The 21,513-nt window shown below is 41.2% G+C and overlaps 1 protein-coding gene across 3 annotated transcripts in view; it reads right to left on the minus strand.

Moving 5' to 3' along the window:
- Positions 1 to 21,513, minus strand: part of FTO (FTO alpha-ketoglutarate dependent dioxygenase) — a 308,362-nt gene that overhangs the window by 168,597 nt on the left and 118,252 nt on the right. For all 3 annotated transcript variants that reach the window (XM_045989037.1, XM_045989036.1, XM_045989038.1), the window contains exon 4: positions 7,025 to 7,168. In XM_045989037.1, coding sequence (XP_045844993.1) covers positions 7,025 to 7,168 — 144 coding nt within the window. The remainder of the gene's footprint in view (positions 1 to 7,024; positions 7,169 to 21,513) is intronic.

Genomic DNA, 21,513 nt, shown 5'->3' on the forward strand with positions numbered 1-21,513 from the left:
AAGACTTGCTTCAAACACAAAGCAAGCTAAAATGGGGCATGATTCTGGGCCTCTGACTTGGTATAAAACCTTGACCTGACATTTGTAACATTCCCTTTCAATGGGACAAGGTTAATGATTATTGTGGACTCCTATCTTCTATTTATGGATCCAGTCACTTTATTTAGTTCCTCAATAAAGGATGCATACATAAGCACTGTTAGGTACTGGCTTCCAAATTTCAGATTCCATGTACAAAGAAAGCACGGCAGTCTTGTCAAAATTATACACCAGTGTGTAGTAGACATTATAATCCTCAATGATATAAAAGTAATGATATGGCTGAAGGGAACTTTCATCCCCCATGTTACATCCTAAAAGTCAAGAAAGAGTCTAAATATCGGTTGTAAGAAAATAAATTACAACAAAAGAAAACAAACCCAAAAAACTAAAAGTAAATGTTAACTAATAAAACTTAGCAAGAGTGGGGGTGACTGGGTGGCTCAGTGGGTTAAGCATCTAACTTCAGCTCAGGTCAGGATCTCAGGGTCCTGGGATACAGCGCTGAATTGGGTTCATCAATCAGCTCGGAGTCTGTTCGTCCCTCTGCCCTTCCCCACACTCCTGCTTGCTCTCGCTCTCTCTCTTTTACTCTCTCTCAAATAAATAACTAAACTCTTAAAAAAAAAACATAGTAAGAGTGAGAGAATGTAAAAGCCGCATCCCCATTTTTCATATTTTTCTTTCTTTTTTTTTTTTTTCTTCACATTTTTCTTAATGGAGGAACAGATATAGTGCTTCAAGCTGCTGGATGGAGAGAGCAGTATTAAGCGTGTTTATGAGTTAAGGAGGTAATCACTTAAAGAATAAAAAGCAAATACACTGAAAAGGAGTTACTTCTGAGAAATGGAATTTGGGGACAGGTAGCATGGAGTTCTTTGCTTTCTGTTTTAGATCATCCTTAATGTTTGACTTTTTATTTCCTAGTCCACATGTTGTTTTTATAGTAACGATACCAATATGAATGAGATATTGACAAGGAAAGATCTCCAGAACCTATCATTTGGGGGAGGGGGGGAGCGAGTAGTAGAGTAATAGATAAAATATATATAATAAGGTCCCATTTGTGCGCTATTTTATAAATTAGCAGCAATATATATGTAAATCATATTGGCATAACTATATTTATGTTAATGTTCACAAAAGGACAAGATAGGAAAGTAAAGGAGAACTTCCAAATTTTATTCTATATAATTCCATACTATTCAAATCCTTTACAATGAGAAAATATGTGTATTGATGTATTACTTATTCAGCTATTTACTTATTTATTACTTGTTCAGCTATTTTTAATATTTTTCAGCTATTTTTTTCCACACTTTGAAAGAAGATCTCATGACTATGCAATTAGTAGAGCTGCACAATTTGATGGAAAAAAAGAACAGCTCTGGTCTCAGAAAAACCTGCATTCTCACGTAAGCTTCACTAGGTCCATCGCCCTGAACTACCTAGTTTACCTCTCTAAGCTTCCTTCTCGTTTTGTGAAACAGTTTTATTGAGATAGAATTCACATACCAATCCATTCACTCATTGAAAACATACGATTCCATGTATTTTAGCATGTTCACAGGATTGTGGGACCATCACTACAAATGAATTTTAGAGTAATTTCAGAACCCTAAAAACAATCCACACACCCATTAGCAGGCAATCCCCGTCAATTTTCTTTTCTGGCAAAAATACAGGGATCCGAGAGAGAGGACAGGTTACTTACCTGATGGACTTATTAAAAGAAAGAAAATATATCAGAGCCTCCATCACAGTGACTGGCCCTCAGCAGGTACTCGTGCTCCTCAAGTAAAATTCAAGACATCAGTGACAGAGAAATACGCACAAAGACTGGATGCGCAGAGAAAGTCTAGGAGATAGGGAAATCCCTCCAAGTACCTGGGAATCCTCTCCTCTGAGCAAATTCCACAAGAAATGTCCTCTCCCCAATGCTACTGAATACTAAAGAATCAGGTATCAAGACAACAAGCACAATTCTGAAACCGTTAGCATTTGGGGGCCTGTTTTCAGAGTAAAAGTTTCAGGAGGACAGATACATCCTCAACCCTGCAAACACATGAGAAGCGAGAAGCAAACACCGTAGTTGCTGAGAAGGTAAGGAGAGCGCCACGAGGTCGTATTGGACGAGCAGTTGAAACTAGGCTGTCACGTTTCTGCTTTTCAAAGTGAAAATAAACATGACAGGTGCTCATTTGGCTGTTCGAGCACTTTCCACCGAAATGGCAATTCCTCGAGCCTACCGACTGCAGCCTGAAGTTATAATTTATTACTGTTTCTCTATTATTCCCTTGCCTCGGCAGAAAGCAGAACATAGCACCTACGTTTCAAGACCCATGAGAGGTAATAAAGTATAATTACTGAGAATTTATGATTAAGCCATAAATTATAGGTACTTTTTACTTCAGCTGGTCAGTCAGGAGTTTGGGGGAGGAAGGGAATGGGGTCAGAGGAAGAAATAACAAAAGCCTTTTCCTTCAAATAAAATGTCTGAACCGGGGCAGGATTGAGGGACACCTGGACGATTTACAAAGATACCACAGTCTCCAAGTGAAGTCCCCGAGGAGCCCCAGTTAAGAGACTTTAAACTCCTAGAAGCCTCTGTTCTTCCTGCTCACAGGGCAACAGACTCCGACCAGAGTGCTCATGTTGATGCCAAAAATAGACGCAGGACGTATTTTCATGTTCTACCACATCAAACGCTCACCGTGATCTGGGTCTTGCTGCTCAGAGCCACGGGTATTTCAAAGAAGGTGAACCTAATCCATAAAACACAGCTGACCGGGCTCTGCTGGTACACTCAGCCCTCAACCAAGGTCAGAACGTGGTTACCCCAGAGCTCTGATTCGACGCTTCTCCCCGTCAAGAAGCAGTTGGTGAGATGGCCCTTTCTTGGGGTGCCTTTATGTGGTCATGGAAATATAGGTATGGCACAGGGACATGCCAAGGTGGCAGAACTGGGGGCCCGAAGCAGGATAAGAACACAATACTCAGCACTTTTTTGTCACCCACTCGCCTCACTAGCTCTCCCGTAGGGCCATGGCCCAGCTCCCCATGTTCACGGCCGCCCCCCCTCCATGCAAAGCACTTTCTTGCTTGGCCTCCCAGTAACCCTGGGAAGCGAGTGTCAGGCAGAATAGCAGTTGTCCGGGGGAGGCAGAGACTGGGGAGAGAGATGAACAGCACATGGCCGATAGACAAGGCCGTGAGTCTGGAACCTGGTCACCTGACAGGAAATGGCCTTTCAGCATTTGGCCCCAAACTGTGGGTGAAGGAAAGCAAAACCAAAAAAGCAGCAGCGTGCATTTCAATTTCCACTGCCTTTTTTTTTTTTTTTTGGCCGTGGAAATTTTACTTGGCAACTGAAGCTTTGAGATAACTATTTGAAAATGAGATTTAATTTGGATTGAGGGAAACAAAAATAAAGAAGCCAGAGAGAACAGAGTCATGAAAAGTGACAAGGAAAAAGAAATAAATGAAGTGGGGGGAGCGGATAAAAAGGAGGTTTGCCCCAAATGTTTGCCTAGCCCTCACCTTTGTCCTGACACAGCCCATCTCCACACCCGGCTCCTGGTTAATGAACATAATTTGGTTGATGTCCCCTGAACTGTATAATCTGTTCCACAAAAAACAAACCCACAGTTTGTCTCCAAGCCACTTTTTAAGTCCCTAACTCCCTGGTTACATTCAGTCTATGGAAAACATCTGTGGCAAAGTAAATCATCCTATTCGGAGAAAGACCAGGGTGTATTTTTTTTTCCCCCTTCTAAGTGTGTTTTGAAGTCCTGGTTGGAAAATTAGTGAAAATTGTAAATCTGTTTGCAAATCCGGTCGTGTCTAACTTTGAGATTAGGGCAAAGATTCCAATTTAAAAGTAAAACCGTGACAACCCCAGTTAAGCGTGTCCTCGGGCAGTGCCAGCAGGGCCTTCACTCACGTCCACAGGCAGCGGATTTATTACAAGCACCCGACACGTTCCCCATCAGACACCCCTGGAGTATTTACTTGAGACAGCAGGGTTCAGCCTGCACTTCCTCTGCAGACCAATATATTATTATAAATTGAGCTAAACTGTTTCCTTTTTGTAAGTGCTATGAAGTTCAGATTTCAGATATCAGCACACGGCGAGGTCCCTCCACAGGGCTCCTTGTAGGATTTGGATTCGAGAAAGTAAAGAGGCAAAGGCAGCAAGACACTATTGCTTTTATTTTTGTCTGAGTTTGTTTAAGAGGAGGTGGAAGAAAGTTCCTTTTAGAAACTGACTGTGACAACTTTAACAAGAAAAGAGTAATTTTCTTTAATTATAATAAAGAATAAAGAAAATACATTCTAAATGGAGATATTCTAAAAGCACACTTTGGGTACACTGTGCTGTGCCTGGCCCTGATCAGGAAGGTACCAGCCATTTCCCCAGTACCTGAACGCAGGAGCTGGGAAATCAGGAATGGATATTAGGTCTTGGACATCAGTACCTAGAAAATAACAGCACTTACTTTGGTTCGGCACCTATAGTAGCTAAAAGGACAAATGTATGTTTAAAAATGCATACTCATTATAACATATGGTAAAAAGGACAATGTCATTATTTAATATTTTCATTACTAATCTATATCTGAGGCAAGAGAAACATAACTTTAAAAACGAAGGGCCAAGAAAAAAGCACACAGAACACTCTTGTCATCCTCTTCTCTTTCCGTCCTGAACAGTCTGGTCCTGAAGTCTTTAGGTGAAGCAGAGGCATCATGGTGAGGGAGAAAGGAGGGCCCCGGAGCCCAGGGTGGGGGTTAGCACCCAAGTAGGAGGACGAGGGGGTGGTTTGACGTGGGTGTCGGAGCCCAAATGGGATTAAGGAACAAGTTCCAATCCACGCACCCTACTAACTGTGTGACCGTGGCTGTGTCACTACATCAATTTAACCTGAACTGATAACTTGCAATGTAACTATCATCCACTTCTTAGGGTTATGGAGAGGATTAAAAGAACGCTTGGTTGTTGTTCGTCCCCAGGCAACGTGATTGTTATTCACATACTACTATTGTTCCGGACACACGTATGCACAGGAAAAAAGACCAAAACAGGTCTGAACCTGGCTTTTATATTCTTCTTTCGTTTCATACTTTTCAGCGTTTCTTTTCTGTACAATGAACATGTATTTTACTTTCATAATCAGAAAAGAACATACAAGATGTTCTTAAATAAACAGATGGCAGGTGAACTTCTACAATGTATAGTTACTACTTCTGCATGCAGAAAATTAATATAGCCATTTAGAATGGCACCAAATGACTCTCACTTCTTTCAAAGATACAAACTGCTAATAGAAAGTCCCGAACAAAGTAACTGACAAGGAGAAAGTCTCCGATTGATGACATTATACAGTTAACACCTCTCTAACAGTGACACGTGTCTCTTTTAACAAAGACAGGACTCAGGATCTTCAGCAAACCAAAGTAGCAGGTCCTTAATACTGTTTCATAATCCAAGTGATACAGTTAGTGTTATAAAATCTCCTTCTGTTTAAGATAGTGTTATAAAATCTCCTTCTAAAGTAAATCCACTTCAGTGATTTTATTTAGAGCAAATTTATTTAGGGAAAAATATAAAGTGAATTTTATTCACTTTATTTTTATTTAATTTTATTATTTTATTTCATTTATTTCATTTCATTTATTTAATTTTGTTATTATTTTATTCACTTTATTTTTAATTTTATTCATTTATTCCTTTAATTGTATTTATATTTATTCACAAAAACATAAAGTTAATTTATTGAGAGAAAAATAATACATAAGTTAACAGCACCGGTAGCACAGGGATATAGCAAGAACCTTGAGGCTGACGTGCCAATGACTGAAATTTGGAAAATGCTTAATGCAGTAATGACCTAAAGAGCTAATCCACACTGTGATTTTCTAGAAGGCAAGGACCAAGTTTTATCCATCTTCAATAGCTCCTCCAGAACGTTACACAGCATGGAGGACGCAGCAGGCTCTCTACATATACTCAATTAACTGAAGAAATAACTCTTCTCATAAATATCCACTTTGAGCCTTGGCGCTCCCCAGTTCTAAAGCCAATAGTGATTAGATTCCTCCAGGCCAGTTAGCGTGAGATAAACGCTGGATAATCAGGGGTCAAAGCCAATGACAGAATAAACCCAGAGAGGCTTTGTGAGTAAGAAAGGATACAGTCTCTGTGCTGCACACTGGAAAACAGGTAGAAAGTCCAAAACCCAAACAAAACGCTTAGAGCGAAGAGCCAATAGCAAAAGCTGCCCGAACACCACCGCTTCAGTCAGCCCAAGCACAGCTGAAATCCTGCTCTCCAGAGAACTCAGCGACGAGTGGAAAGAAAGTCCCTGAGGTCAGGTCAGCTGCGCCTGAGAAGAAACTCAATTCCAGCTGCGCCTGAGAAGAAACTCAATTCCAAACGGAAAAAACTTTCACTAAGAACTGACATAGACCGGGAAATCATCCGAACACTTCCCACTGACAAGCTCATTCGGATGACTGAGTAACTGACGAGAAGTCCTAAAAACTGTGTAGCATACGTGGGGAACTCGGTATGCGGGAGAAAATAAAAGCAACTTTTACAAATGAGCAATACCTAGAAAAATGAGGGATTAAAAAAAAAAAACTGGTTCCATGCAGAAGATTCATAATCGCTATAAAATACCTAAAGAGCTTGTTTCAAAAGACACATTCAAAGGGCGCCTGGGTGGCTCAGTCGGTTAAGACTCAGGTTATGATCTTCTGGGTCATGAGATCAGAGCCCCATGGTGGGCACCCCGCTTGGTGGGGAGTCAGCTTGGAGAGTCTCTCTGCCTCTCCCCAACTCGCTCCCACACACACACACTCTTTCTCTAAAATAAATCAATCAATCTTTAAAAAAAAAAAAAAAAGACACATTCCAAATACGTAGCGAGTAATCTAAAACTTTGATACGAGGGCACTGATGCAGCTTTGACCCTCCTAATTACCAAGCATGAAGTAGCAGTCTCCTTGGTGAAGGGGTATTGCCAAGCCAGGAGTCTCGATGTCCCACGAGATCTTAAAACCGACATGCCAGATATCCGGGTCTCTGCCTTCGAGCTGAGGGTCGTCCTCACTTTCCTCTTCTGGGCCTGTCAGAAACAGAAGAGCCGGATCAGAAAGGAAATGTCTCATCTCAGGTTCTGGGTCTTATAATCATTAGCTCAGAAAATATTAAGTTTTAATAAGAAATGGACAGGAAATAAACTACATCCTTTTCTATCATATTTTGTGAAAAAACACATTCTTTCAATTATTTTTAACATGTCCTTTATTCTTTAATCAAACAAATCTTTAAATGATGAGGAAATAACCACAGAGATACCAAGAACAATAAAAGATGATCTATTCAATTCCACACAAATAAATTAAATAATATGGATTAGATGGACAGTTTTTAAGGAACTTTTTAACTACCAAAATCATCCCCAGGAGGGGAGAAAAGCTAGTGAAACCATAAAAGGTAAAGAGAAAGTTGTCAAAGAACTCTCTCTTAGGATAACATAGGTGTCAAGAGTTTCAAAGAAGAATTCTACCAAACAATTAAGGAGTGGGTTATTTCCATATACTTTAAATTGTTTGAGCACAGAAAAAGAAAAGTTTCCAAATTCTTTTCCTGTAGAATAATATGTATCAAAATCCAACACACACACACACACACACACACACACACACACACACCACACCCCTCGTATCTGAGAATCAAAGCAAAATTCTTAAATATAGGGAAAGAGAACCCAAATCTAACAGCATATTAAAAGAATAACATTCCATGACCAAGTAGAACTTATCACAAGAATACAAAGATAGTTCAATATGCAAAGGCTTATACTTACACACACACAAAAATCACATTCTTGGATGAAAACAAAGAGTGACCAGAGATACACAAAATATTCAATAAAATACATCCTTCTATAATCAAAACATCAATAAAACTAACAAGAGGCCAGGTTCCTTAACACAATAAAATACAGAGCTCTCTCAACCACAAAGCCAGCATCATATTTTAACAGGGAAACATTAGAAATCTTCCCAAAGTTAAGAATTAGGAAATAGTGTCCTTTATCATCACAATGACTCATCATTACTCAGGAAGGAATGACCAACACAAGTGTGCTCTCTGGAGAGGCATAAGAAATGAGCCATAATGAGACAAAAGAAAAAGGTTTTTTTCATAAGAAAAAGTGCTTTTTTGCAAATAATATTATTATTTATCTGCTAATCAACCAGGACAAACATATCCCAAGCAATAGTATATTGTCTATAAGAAAAAAATTTAAAATTTATTGAAGGATACAAAATAAAATTTTTTTTAAAGATTTTATTTATTTATTTGACAGAGAGAGATCACAAGTAGGCAGAGAGGCAGGCAGAGAGAGAGGGGGGGAAGCAGGCTCCCCGCTAAGCAGAGAGCCCGATGCGGGACTCGATCCCAGGACCCTGAGATCATGACCTGAGCCGAAGGCAGCGGCTTAACCCACTGAGCCACCCAGGTGCCCCCAAAATAAAATTTAAACGAATGTAAAGACATATTATGTTCTTGCGATATAAAACTGAACACCATGGGAACATCAGTTCTTCCTAAATTCGTCTATAAATTCGTCCATAGCCAGGGAAATACTTTTTAATATATAAAGAGCTACTACAGCGCATCAGTAAGATAAAGATCAATACTCAAACAGAAAAAAGGGCAAAAGTTCTGAAGACAGAACACATAAAAGGAAAAAAGGTAAGTATGTAAACATTTAAAAGATGTTCAAACTTATTCATATAAGAGAAATCAAATTAAAGCCACACGGAGATTTCTAACTTATCAGATCAGAAAAGAGCGAACATTTTGATAAACAGAGTGTCAGTAAGAGCGCAGCACAACAGCATACTCACGCTCTCTATAAAGGACAATATGACGATACTTACCAAAATTATAAATGCACAGTTTGAACAAAGGAATTCCCCAATTCCACTTTTAGCAATGTATCCTTAAATTCTTATTTTCAGAGGTTGCAAAATGACTTTTGAGCAAGGATGTTTAGTGTACCACTGCTTATAAGAGCAAAAGATCAGAAATGACCTAAATAGGGGCACCTGGGTGGCTTAGTTAGTTAAGCATCTGACTCTTGATTCTGGCTCAGATCACGACCTCAGGGTCATGGGATCAACCCCCAGTCTCTATGCTGAGCATGGAGACTGCTTGGGATTCTCTGCTCTCCTCTCCCTTTGCCCCTCTACCCTCACTCACGCGCTTTTTCTCTTAAAAGAGAGAAAGAAAGAAAGACAGGGAGGGAGAAAGATGGGAGGGAGGGAGGAAGGAAAAGGAAGCAATCTGCCTACTTGTGATCTCTATCTGTCAAATAAATAAATAAAATCTTTAAAAAAAAAAATAAAATAAGTTTCTGGTTAAATAAATTATGAAATGTCCAGGCAATAAAATAGTAGGTAGCCACTAAAAGTAATATGACTATGCACTGATACAGAACTGCCTGAAACATTTTTAAGAGAAAGAAACTGACAGGCTATAATCTGTGTAAAAAAATACAAGCATATACACGCAGATGTTTATATATGTACAAGTAATATTCTAGAAGTCTATTTATTCTAGACGGATACTCATGACTGACCTTTCTGGGAGGAGGACAATGTGTCTGGGGTACAGGAGGGCAGAGACACATAAACGAATTGGAAAGTGTGCTCTGCCTATATGAGCAGTCCTGCAGGGACTGCCTATATAAAAGCTTGTAAAAGTTCATTTACAAAATATTTATTAAGTACTTACTACATACGAGGCCTGACCTGGGCACTTGGGCTCCATCAATGAATGAATCAGAGAGCTTTGCCCCCGGGAAGCTTTCTTCCTAGTGAAGTTATAAATATTTATCTCTGATGACTAGAAAAAGGAGAGTTTAAATTCCATTAGATGCTAGACCCAGTCTTTAAGGGGTGGGTCCATTTTTCCATTTCATCCACATTTAGGGCCCTGTTAACTGGCACACAGAAGGCACCCAGTTGTACTTAACTGCTTACTTAAAAACAAAACGCTCTGTTGACACTCATTCACAGTCCTTTCTGAGATAGATGGCAGGAAAAGAAAATTGTTAATTGAAGGGGAATAAAAAAAACCAACCCTGCAAATTAAATGAAATAACATAATAAAGCATGACACTGTTCATTTAGCATAGGTCTTTACAGTAACAAAGTTTAGGGCGCCTGAGTGGCTCAGTTGGTTAAGCGACTGCCTTTGGCTCAGGTCATGATCCTGGAGTCCCAGGATCGAGTCCCGCATCAGGCTCCCTACTCAGCAGGGAATCTGCTTCTTCTGCTGACTTCTCTCCTCTCATGCTCTCTCTCTCTCTCCCTCAAATAAATAAAAAAAAATCTTAAAAAAAAAAAAAAAGTAAAGAAGTTTAGAGAAGTGACATGTTTAGTAAAGTTCCAAATGGGTCGAGCAGAATTCTTTGAGAAGATCAAACTTGAAAGTCAAGTACAGTCTAGATTCCCAAAGGGTAGACTAAGGAGTGATGAAGGAAGCCAAGAAGATGTAAAGCTCCCTGTGACACATGGGCCAGGAAGCATGTTTCAGCCAGGCTATATAATGTTCAGGTCATCCACACAATCCAAAAGTACAAGCATCCCAGAGGGCCCATCTCCATATATGGAATTCCTAAATTCAGAACATGTTACTCTACAGTAACATGACCCTATGCATAAGGGTCAAAGGCAGTAAAAGAAGGGGGGAGAAGAATAAAGCCCCTTTATAATTATTAATTCACATTACTTTGCACAGGTATGGTGGAAAAAAGAAAAACACAACAGACCAGTGTTCTGGGAAATTCAGGGAAGGAACGCTACTAAATGACCATTAAGGACACATCCAACTTTGGATAATCTTCAGTTCCTTAAGTTTGAATCTGAAATCTGATATTGCCACGGGGCGCCTGGGTGGCACAATGAGTTAAGCGTCCAACTCCCAGTTTCGGCTCAGGTCATGATCTCCAGATCATGGGATCGAGTCCTGCATCGGGCTCCACACTCAGAAGGGAGTCCGCCTGAGTTTCTCTCTCCCTCTCACTCTGCCCCTACCACCCCCAACCCTGCTTTCTCTCTCTCTAAAATAATATATAACCTTTAAAATCTGATACTGCCATTTGAAAAGAATCTTACCCTTTTTTTTTTCCTGTTCGTTATTTCTGATACGTTTTCTCAAGCATTCTTTAGTTAGGAACAACTTTTAGCAAGTTTTCTTTAAGGATAAAGTCCTATAGTAAAAAGTCTAGGCGCCTGGGTGGCTCAGTGGGTTAAAGCCTCTGCCTTGGCTCAGGTCATGATCCCAGGGTCCTGGGATCGAGCCCCATATCCGGCTCCCTGCTCAGCAGGAAGCCTGCTTCCTCCTCTCTCTCTGCCTGCCTCTCTGCCTGCTTGTGATCTCTGTCTGACAAATAAATAAATAAATCTTAAAAAAAAAAAAAAAGGCTAAAGCCACTTTTCTCCGCTAATCCCAAAAACATTTAAAGGAGAACCCTCTAGAACAGGAATGACAAATACCTTACATATGAGAGGACACAACTAATTCACTGGTCATGGCTTTTGTGAGCCCTGGTACAGAATTATCCGGAATTTTTCTCCAAGCTCAGAAGAGAGAGTGGTATAATCAATTACTGATATCTGTCATTGGCACTAGAAGGGGGAGTTAGCACCAGCAAAACTAAATATTTGCATTCGCATCTGATGACATTCTCTAGGCATGCCTTACTTATAATACACTTATGCCTGAAAATTCTGGAATTTGCAAAACTAGATCTTAACGACCAGAAAAGAGCCAGCAAAAGGTGTACAACTTGACCTGCTCTACGTTTTCTTAACAAAACTAAGTTAGCTGCCAACCGGAGAAAAGCTCTTTGCATAAAAATACAAAGGTCAAGCTATTCTTGAATTACAAGATCTGGTATCCCTGAGCCAGTGCCCAGCTAATAAACAGCTGTCCCTTGTAGATGAGGTAAATGCTCTCTGAGAGTGGCTGTCCCCATCAGCCATTCCTCTGCATTGGCCGTACCTGCCTGGACCCTACAGGCATATTTATCTATGAACTTTGTTCCAGCCCACAGGTAAACGGGGCCTCTCACCTGCTTACACAAAGTACCTGGAAGACAGTCAGGCCCATTCATTTACACACTGTCCGAGGCTGAGCAGCTAAGACACAGACCATAGGGCCCACAAGGTAGAAAATATTCATCATCTGGCCAGCCCCTTACTCAGAAAACCTTTGCCCAACCCTCCTCTAGAATCCTGATACTGTCATTTGATAGAAACGTCCGTTTCTATCTGCCCGTACCAGCAAGGAAGCCAGGCTGAATAAAATAATAATGATGTCAGGTGACTAATACTAGCATACAACATGATAAGGAAATCAATGCTAAATTATTTGATAAGCAGATCAACTTAGCAAAAGAATACAGCTATGCAAAATCGTATGTTTATATTTGTGATACCCTAGGGCTTGGGCAGGTTCCTTCTGGAGGTTCCTAATGACAAAGGAGGCAGCTAGTGGCACGGGGAAGAACAGAAATTTTTTTTTTTTTATATTTTATTTATTTGACAGAGAGAGATCACAACTAGGCAGAGAGGCAGGCAGAGAGAGAGGAGGAAGCAGGCTCCCTGCAGAGCAGAGAGCCCGATGTGGGGCTCGATCCCAGGACCCCGGGATCATGACCTGAGCCGAAGGCAGAGGCTTTAACCCACTGAGCCACCCAGGCGCCCCAAGAACAGAAATATTTTAAGAAGGTTTTTCATATGTCTCTCTCTGGTGAAACCAACTATGAACTTTAAAAAGAAACAGTTTCTAAATCACAATGGCAAGGAAGCTGTTGTGGTTTCCAACGAGTATGGCTGGTGGGCCGGTTGACAACTTTCCCCACTATCTCCCGCCTACACCCTAGGCCCAATATGGCACCATTAAAGTCTGGAACAACAGAGACAGTAATTGCAATCAGTGTTTCCTGATGTCTCCCATAAATCCAGCACCTTTGAAATGTGCCCATTAAAATAAGGTTTTCTTGAGGGTTTGTTTCCCCCTTGGGCTGGGTACGGGGAAGGGAGGGAAGCTGTACATCTGATAAATTTTTTATTGCATAAGTATAGTGTTGCTCACTTTCTCAATAAAATCAACTTGTAATTATCTAGAGCAACTGCAGCTGATTACTCTTGCCTCGTGTTATTCTGGAAACAAGCAGAGGCAAGAGGCCCTTACTTGCCTTTAAACCTCAGTAACACTGAAAGGACTGTGAGTGTCTCAAGTGTGTCTGATGCATTCCTAGTTCCCACTAACCAAACTGTTCGAGAAGTGAAAGATGTGAAAAAATACAAAAGAATGCTGAATTTAAATGCCCAGTTTAAAACACCAACTCCCCCCCTCCAAATTAACCAATGTGACTTTTTTATGCTAGTTTTTGAAGAATAATTAATTCCCGTTTGGGAAAAGATAAATGCCATCGAGTATTTTGTTTGTATTTTTCAAGCTGTATGCAACCACTCTCGTATAGGAAACAAAGACAGAAACCTGAGCATGAAGGAAGAGATGACAGTTCCGGTCAAATAAAATACAGCTCTTAAAATTTTGTCCCCCGTTTAATAACATATCCCATTAATAGTGTATGTCAATAATTCCCCTGATGTGTAAATATATGTTCATCGTCACTACACATTAATAGCCCGGTTTCCTATTCCCTATTCCCTTGGCCAAGTGCTAAGATTTCTAAGACTCTAGCCTCGGCAATTCTATTCTGTTTCCTGAACCCCATACCCAGAAGGGCTTCAGTAGCAGGTCTCCTCCTATCTATGCCCCAGATGTTGAGGCAGGAGAAACCCAGAAGTTGCAGCTCGTCAGCTGGTATACAAAACCTCATGATGCTTTCTCTGGGTCCTGTGCTAGTCTGTGATATTCCAGGATCTGGGACAGAGAATCTGTTTTGAAAAAAGGTAGAGTCAGAAGGGAAAAGGAGAAGGTGTGAGGTTGGGAAGATACCTTCGGCGGGGGGATGTCCTATTGAGTGTAAAAGAACATAATTAATTCTTTAGAGGTGCAAGTGTATCACGTGAATGACATACAATGTCACTCATGTAGGACATACATGTCATACAATGGCATGCAAAAGAAGAGGCTGGAGGAGTGGGGAGGCAGAGGCCAGGACACTTTGCGAACCACAGTCAGGAATCTAGAATGAGGGCAATGACAGACATGAAAGACGTTTTCATAGGTCAGATCCTATGATCCAGTTTTTCAGAGTGATCCCTCTGGAAGGCAGACACTTCTGCGTACAGACCTTGCATCATTTTTCTGGACAGTTTTCCAAAGTAATGGCGAATGGCGTAAGCCAGGGAACATTTAGGAAATATTCCAGAAGGGCATGTCCCTAAGGAAAGAAGGGTTCGCCAAGGAGAAGCTGTCCTGGGAGAGTTCTACAACTTCGCCACGCTTTCCTTGATTGGCTGGGAAGAACAAGTAGTCAAGGCCTGCTGCTGACTTAGAGCAAACTCCCTCCCAGCCACCGAGGTATGAATGAACGGTCTCAAGAAATGAATTCAGAGACGTTTGAAGTAGGGGCACTACCTAATCAGTCGCAGCTCATACTCTACAAGAAGAAGCTGGACGCTGCTCTCGGATGTCTCGAAACAAGCAATTCAGGACAAACATAGTCCCTTGACACAGAGAGATTATAAAATTAATTATAAATGTTCTGGGATTTCAAGAGAAATGTTGCAAACTCTTCCCCGAAAAGTCTAAAGCCTTTCAACACGATGTCTGGCTCTTTCAGCTTTCAGATTAAGCATTAGGAAAAAAAAAAAAAAAAGATATATTCGCATTCATAGGAGAACCTTATTATATCACGTTTCACGGACTTGGGAGGAAAAAGTGAAAGTGATAAAAGGAGAGAAAAATTGTTCTGGGGGCTCTTGGCTAAAGCTTCAAAACCATTACATTATCTGAAGTAAAATATGAAATGAGAAAAGGAAGCAAAGATCCTTGTCAAACAATACATTCTCCAAACCAGATCTTCTAACAATAGAGCTTGTAACTCTTTGGGCAGCCTCAGGAAAGGACAGGGTGGTAGAGATTTACAAGAAAACATGACGTTGTAAATAACGTAAAAGAGTAGAACCAAACTAGATTAATCAAAAGAGGATAATTATTTGTTCATCTAGCTTCAGGCAAAACTTCACCCAGAGTTCAAGGCACCTGTCCAACACCCAGCTTTTGTTCCTTCTCAAAGGTCATAAAAAAGAAAAGGAGTGGCCACAACCACTGGGGGTAGACATTTAGAGGCCTCGAGAAATTTGCTTGCCCCAAGGGAGGAAAGCAATAGCTCAAGAAGGACTATGTAGGACTATGAAGGGAAAGAAACTGGAAACTGACCACACTATTAACTGTTGAAATGAGGTCCACTTTCGGAAGCCAGTCAGGACCTCTGGGCTTCCTATTAAATGGGCCAGTTCCTTACCTTTTTAAATTAAGCCTGTTTAGCCCCGGTATCTGCTATTTGCAATCAAAAGAATCCTAATTCTAAACAGATATCGTAGTTGCAGAAATCAGTTATTGGACAGTGGCGAGAGTATAGATAAATAGCATAAACCACTCAAAACTAAAAATACTGACTTTAGGCAAAAAATACTTACTCTTCTACCATTATATGCACATACAAAGAAGGATACAAACCATACCCTCAAGGAGCTTACAATTCTAATTCATAATTTAAATATGCACAAAACTAATGTTTGGCCTCAGAAGCCAGAACAGTAGTTAGTTACTGCTGGGGGAAAAAATACACTGGAAAGGAGCATTTCTGGGGTGCTGACATAAATGATATCATTCAGTAATACAGAATTCCATTGCCCAATTAATGTCTTAGACAATAAATCTTGTTCCACTCCAATCTGTCCCCTCATCTCCTACTCATCACACAAATACATCGTTAAAAATTCAGTCATTCTTGGGTAAAGTATTTTCAAATCACACATCTGTTCAGAGATTTAATAAGAACTCCAAAAGTTCAACAACTAAAAAAAAAAAAAAACAGCACAATTCAAAAATGGGCAAAAAAGTTGAAGAGACAAGGGCGCCTAGGTAGCGTAGCTGGTTGAGTATCCGACTCTTATTTCTGCTCAGGTTGTGACCTCAGGATCATGGGATCGAGCCCCATCGGGATCCCACTCAGCACAGGGTCTGCTTGGGACTCTCTCTCCCTCCACCCTTACGCCCCCTAAAATGAATGAATAAGTAAATAAATAAATAAATAAATAAATCTTTAAAAACAAAGAAGCAAAACTTGAAGAGACATTTTTCCAAAGAAGATACATGAATGGCCAACGAGCACATGAAACAAAGCTCAACATCATTAATCACTAGGGATCAACCAAGGGGCAGGATGAAACTACTGGGGATAAATGATATACGTTCACAGTCTTGATCGTGGTCATGGCTTCACAGGTGTATTAAAACTCAGGAAACTAAACTTTAAATAGGTGCAGTTTGTTGTAAGTAAGTTATACCACAATAAAACTATTGAGGAAGGGGGGAGGAAATCAGCCATCCTTGTTGGCTGGTCTTCCCTTGACAACTGGGAGATGGCACTGTAGGTCATTTCTCACCAGCACTGAACACTGCCACTCTTCACCAGTGAAAAGATGGGTGACATCATACACACATTCCTCATCACCTCTGCCTCTTCTAATCTGCCCCCTTTTCTCTGGATTATGGCAATCACCTCTTTCTCCTGCTTCCAGCGCGGCCTCCCTCCTTCCACTCAAAACCACAATGGCTCCTATTTCATGCCATGCCACAGACAAGCCCAGTACCTTGTGGTACAGTATTACTTCTGTAACAGCTTCTGCCCACTCTGCACCCTTAGTCTTTCCTCTCTGTCTTCACTGCTGTTACTCCCCTTCTTCTCACTCAATTCTATCCCTGCTTGCTGCTTCTGAAATATCTCAACCTCACGATTCATCTCTGGGCCTTCCATATTCCTTCTATCCAGGCTGGTCTCCTGTCGCTTACTCTCTCCTTCCAGGCTTAGCTCAAACGTGACCTTCATAAGGAAGCCTACTCTCCTACTTAAAACTGTACACCTGTGCCTCCCCTTTGTTTACCACCTTCTCACTCATTTGTGTTCTCTCTCCTTGCTAAAATATAAGCTCTGTGAGGGCAGGGATTTTTGCTGGTGGCTATAAGCTCAGCATCTAGAAGAGTGCTTGACGAACAGGAGATGCTTACTCTTCAATGCATAAACTCTTCCACAGGGATTAAATGTGACTTAACCACCAAACAAGTTTTACTGAACAATGTAAGTGACTTCACAAATAACGAACAGGGATGCCTGGGGTGGCTCAGTCGGTTGGGCATCCAACTGCTGATTTCAGCTCAGGTCATGATCTCGGGGTTATGAGGTGAAGCCTCGCGTCAGTTAGGCTCCATGCTTAGTGGAAATTCAGTTTAAGATTTTCTGTCTCCCTCTCCCTCTGCCCCTCCCCACTTCGCTTTCTAAAATAAACAAGTAAATCTTAAAAAAAAATAATAATAACAGCACATGGCATGATACAATGAAACAAAGTCAAATGAGCTTTGAGACCTCAGACAGGGATGCCCGGAATCGTGGGAAAACATTAAATATCACAGCATTTTTTTTTTTTTTAATTATGAATGCTCCCAAACTCCTAGCTGCAGTTACTGTCTAACCTTTCATGCTGTCAAAGATGAGCTAAGGAAGATGAAGCTACTCATTTCAACATAAAGTACAGTAACAAATTTCTCGCCTTAAATGAATTCAACTTTTCCTGAGTCAAAGACATGAAATGGTAGTCCTAGAATCCAAGAAAATTATTACGAAGTCCCTGCTTCCAGCAGAATCAGAGAACCCCATACTCAGAATCATGGATTGGCCTCTCTCCCTTTTCCTCCTTTCACCCTCCCTGGGAAATCTGGGAAACGATACGAAGAATCTGCAATACTTGGCACTAGTGAAAATTCTTAAGAATTGCTTTTCCTAGAAAGACAATGTTGCAGAAAGCGTTTCCTTCCAAATGTACAAAAAACAGTAACCAGTAATTATTTACCTGGTCCTTTTGAAGGTATTCAAGTCAAGAGAACAAGGTGTAGAACTACATTAAACAAGGAGTTGTTCGTGTCTTCTCTGATAGAATTTGTGCATATGTGTATATATGTTTGGGGGTTTTTTGGCTTTTAAGATCCGAGAGTAACAAGCATTGCCAGCAAAGCCAGCACTGGAAAATCAAATACTCTGCCAATTTACACACGATTCCCTGAAGCCACTCCTGATTAAATGTTGTACCATTTCAATCTTCTTACTGGGGATATCTATTAACTAGCTCTGCTTGTGAAGCCAATGAATTTAGTATATAATTACACGTATCCTATACAAATTACTTCTCAATGACCTCTACTCACAGAAATAAACCAAAGAGGGATGACTGGCTCATTATAAATCTACAGAAAGATTTCAATGGGAAAAGGTATTGAGAGCAAAGTCCTGAAGGATCTTAAGCTTCACCTGAATTTAATTTCAGCAGGAAGTAATTTCGTCTGTTCTGAATTCCCAATGCATTTTACGTGAACTCCTGTGGCATGTCACACTTCCTTGTCGCTAGGGAACTACGTGACCTTGGACACATCACTGCCGTTCTCCCCACCTGAGTGTCTTCATCTATAAAATGAGATAGCTTGAACAAGGTGATTTCAAAAGTCTCTTTCCAGGTCTCACATTTCCTGATGGCTTAATTACAAGCACAGGAGCACACTTTACTTTACCTGTCCTTTCAAGGCAAGAAGGGCATTCAGTTTACCTCTGGAGCCTCCCTACTGTCTAGAAGAGCCAACTGAACTTCCCTTAGCAATTGCTTCCCTTAGCAACTGCTTGGCAAACATGTTCAGAGACTCAGAAAACAGTACTGTGGTCTGAAATTCCCATTCTCTTTGCCAGCTTTAAGCCCTTCCTAAGCCCGGCCAAGATTTTAACCCAAATGGCTCTTTGAGGCCACCTTTACCATACCTCTGGCAGGATTACAAGGAGGCCAGAGAGGTAAACCTATCATTTGTCAAGAAGCTTCAAGGCACTTGCTTTAGAAATCATCTGACTCACGGTCACACACACACAACTGGAGACCCAGAGAGAGGTTCCATTTCACAGAATAAGCTTATCTAATGCATTCCAACCCCGAGAGCCCGTGTAGGAAGCTACAAGCAGATGTTGCAGGGGGAGAGAAGAGAGGTGGCGGGCAGAAGGGCAGAGAATACTGGACCTGATAGCGAGAGCAAGGAGAACATTCCCTTCACCTTTCCAGAGGTGGATATTTTAAAAACCCAAATGCCAGAAGGAGCTATACTTCAAGAAGAGGAAATATCTGCTCATAAGGCAGTTAGCCATAACTGTTAGAAGTCTGAAGCCAGAATGTCTGGGTTCGAATCCCACCTCTGCTGATTACTAGCTACATACACATGGAAAAGTTAATCATCCCTTTGCCTCAGTGTTCTCATCTGTAAAATGAGGAAATAGCAGTATTGATTGACAGGGCTGTTATAAAAAGAAAGCAGGTTAATACGTGTGAAATGCTTATACCAACACCCCACACAGAGTAGGTGCTCAATAAATGAGAGCTCCCAGCGCTGCAGTTACTATTATTAGATAGAGTTCTGGGATTCTCTGGGATTTGTTCTAAGAGAACAAAGGAATCCCGCTGCTCTTACGGATTCTAATTCCGCAGTTCCTCCTCCAGATGACAGTTGCAAGGATAAACCTTTATGTGTTTATGTATACTTGTATACTTTATCAGTCATAACTACTCCCGACCACAGAAAGCATTCATTCAAAATTTAAATTCCTTTCTGAACGATATTCTAGGTTTCAAAAAAGACTCGATCACCCACGCTCTGGGAGTACAAAAGGACTATTAAAACTGTAGGGCTGAGAGGAGGTGGGAGCACAAAGACATCTTTGTCATGGTTTGAGCTATCACATACCACTGGCCTCAACGGCCTTGGCTTCAGAGAGCTGCCTCCTTCAGAAGGAAACTAACAAACGGGATCCATTGTTCCTCCCCACCAGAGTTCTTGGATGGGATCGTTCTTAAATCCCTGGCAACGCCTTAGTAAAGATCTGAGGATCTCAGTTCTTTCCATTAGGACAGCATCAAATCCCCTTCAAGCAATTTTCTTAGGTCAGCATCATTATCTGAGGTGCCAGGGAAACCGGTGGAATTTCCAACCGCTAAACTAGTTCCTTGTTCCGGGCTGAAGACGTGAGGTAAAGCTAGAAGGTATTTTAGCTGTCCTAGGGAAACGTCCGAGAGGAGGAACCGGGAAGAAATTTAAAGAGAATCATGAGAACTTCTTTTTAAAACCCCTTTCATAAAGCAGTCCTTTTCATAAACAAAAAGCATTCAAAGCGATAATGACCTCCAATTAAAGAACAGTTTTCGGAAGGCACTGACCCTCCAAAGCTCCAGTTCGTTCCCTGATGGGATGTCTAGAACTCTGGTTTTTCCAAGCATCTTTAATAAACAGGTAGAAGAGATAAACAGACAACAAAGCTAATACCGTGTCTTGTATTCCTTTGTCAAATGATCAGGCAAAGAACAAAGTCAGCAATGGTCATGCATGCCCTGGATTTGCTCAACTGTCTTTTTATTCCCCGGGCTGAAAAACAATGGAGACTCTAAACACACAGAAATGGAACAGCAGGAGGAGGAAAGTTCCAGGAGGCCACAAAAAAGGTAGCCTCTGATCTCTGTTCCAAGGGGGCCAAATTTCAGAAACTTCAAGAATAAGTTCACCCACAGCACACCTTTTAGGTCTAAAACTGCAGAGCTGATTTGGGGGCGTGGGGTGTGGAGAGGAAAGGCTGGAGCATTTCCTAAAAACAGGCGACTGTCTGCTTACAGAACCCACTTGGACTGTTTCTGGGAAGGCAGGACAATAGTCAAATCTCTGTGAAGCCAAGAACAAGCCTGTATTTGACAAATCACTCCCATCAAGACAGTGATGTCAACCACAATAGAGTATTTTGGCAAGGCTGGAAATGTGCACCTGTGGGAACCTGGAAAGATTTGACAGATTTTTTGTTTTCTCAGCCCTTTATCAGCAAGTTAATTATAGCAACTGTACAGTGTACGCCGAGCTGTACGGAGAGGCGGTTGGCTGTGTGAAACCAAGACGTGGCTCTCCCGGGCATGAGAAAAACGAAGTGACAGCAATGCTTACGCTCGGAAATATTCGATGGGAGCCCAGAGTGGCAATGAGTGATACAGGAGCACTCGATGGGAAAGACGTGTGCTCTGCAGATACCTGGGGGTGGCAAACAAAGAAAGGACACGCGACACCCTTGTACATGTACATACACACACACGCACACACATGTGCACACACACATGCACACAC

The sequence above is a fragment of the Meles meles genome, chromosome 19 (genome assembly GCF_922984935.1).
Source record: "Meles meles chromosome 19, mMelMel3.1 paternal haplotype, whole genome shotgun sequence".
NCBI lineage: Eukaryota > Metazoa > Chordata > Mammalia > Carnivora > Mustelidae > Meles > Meles meles.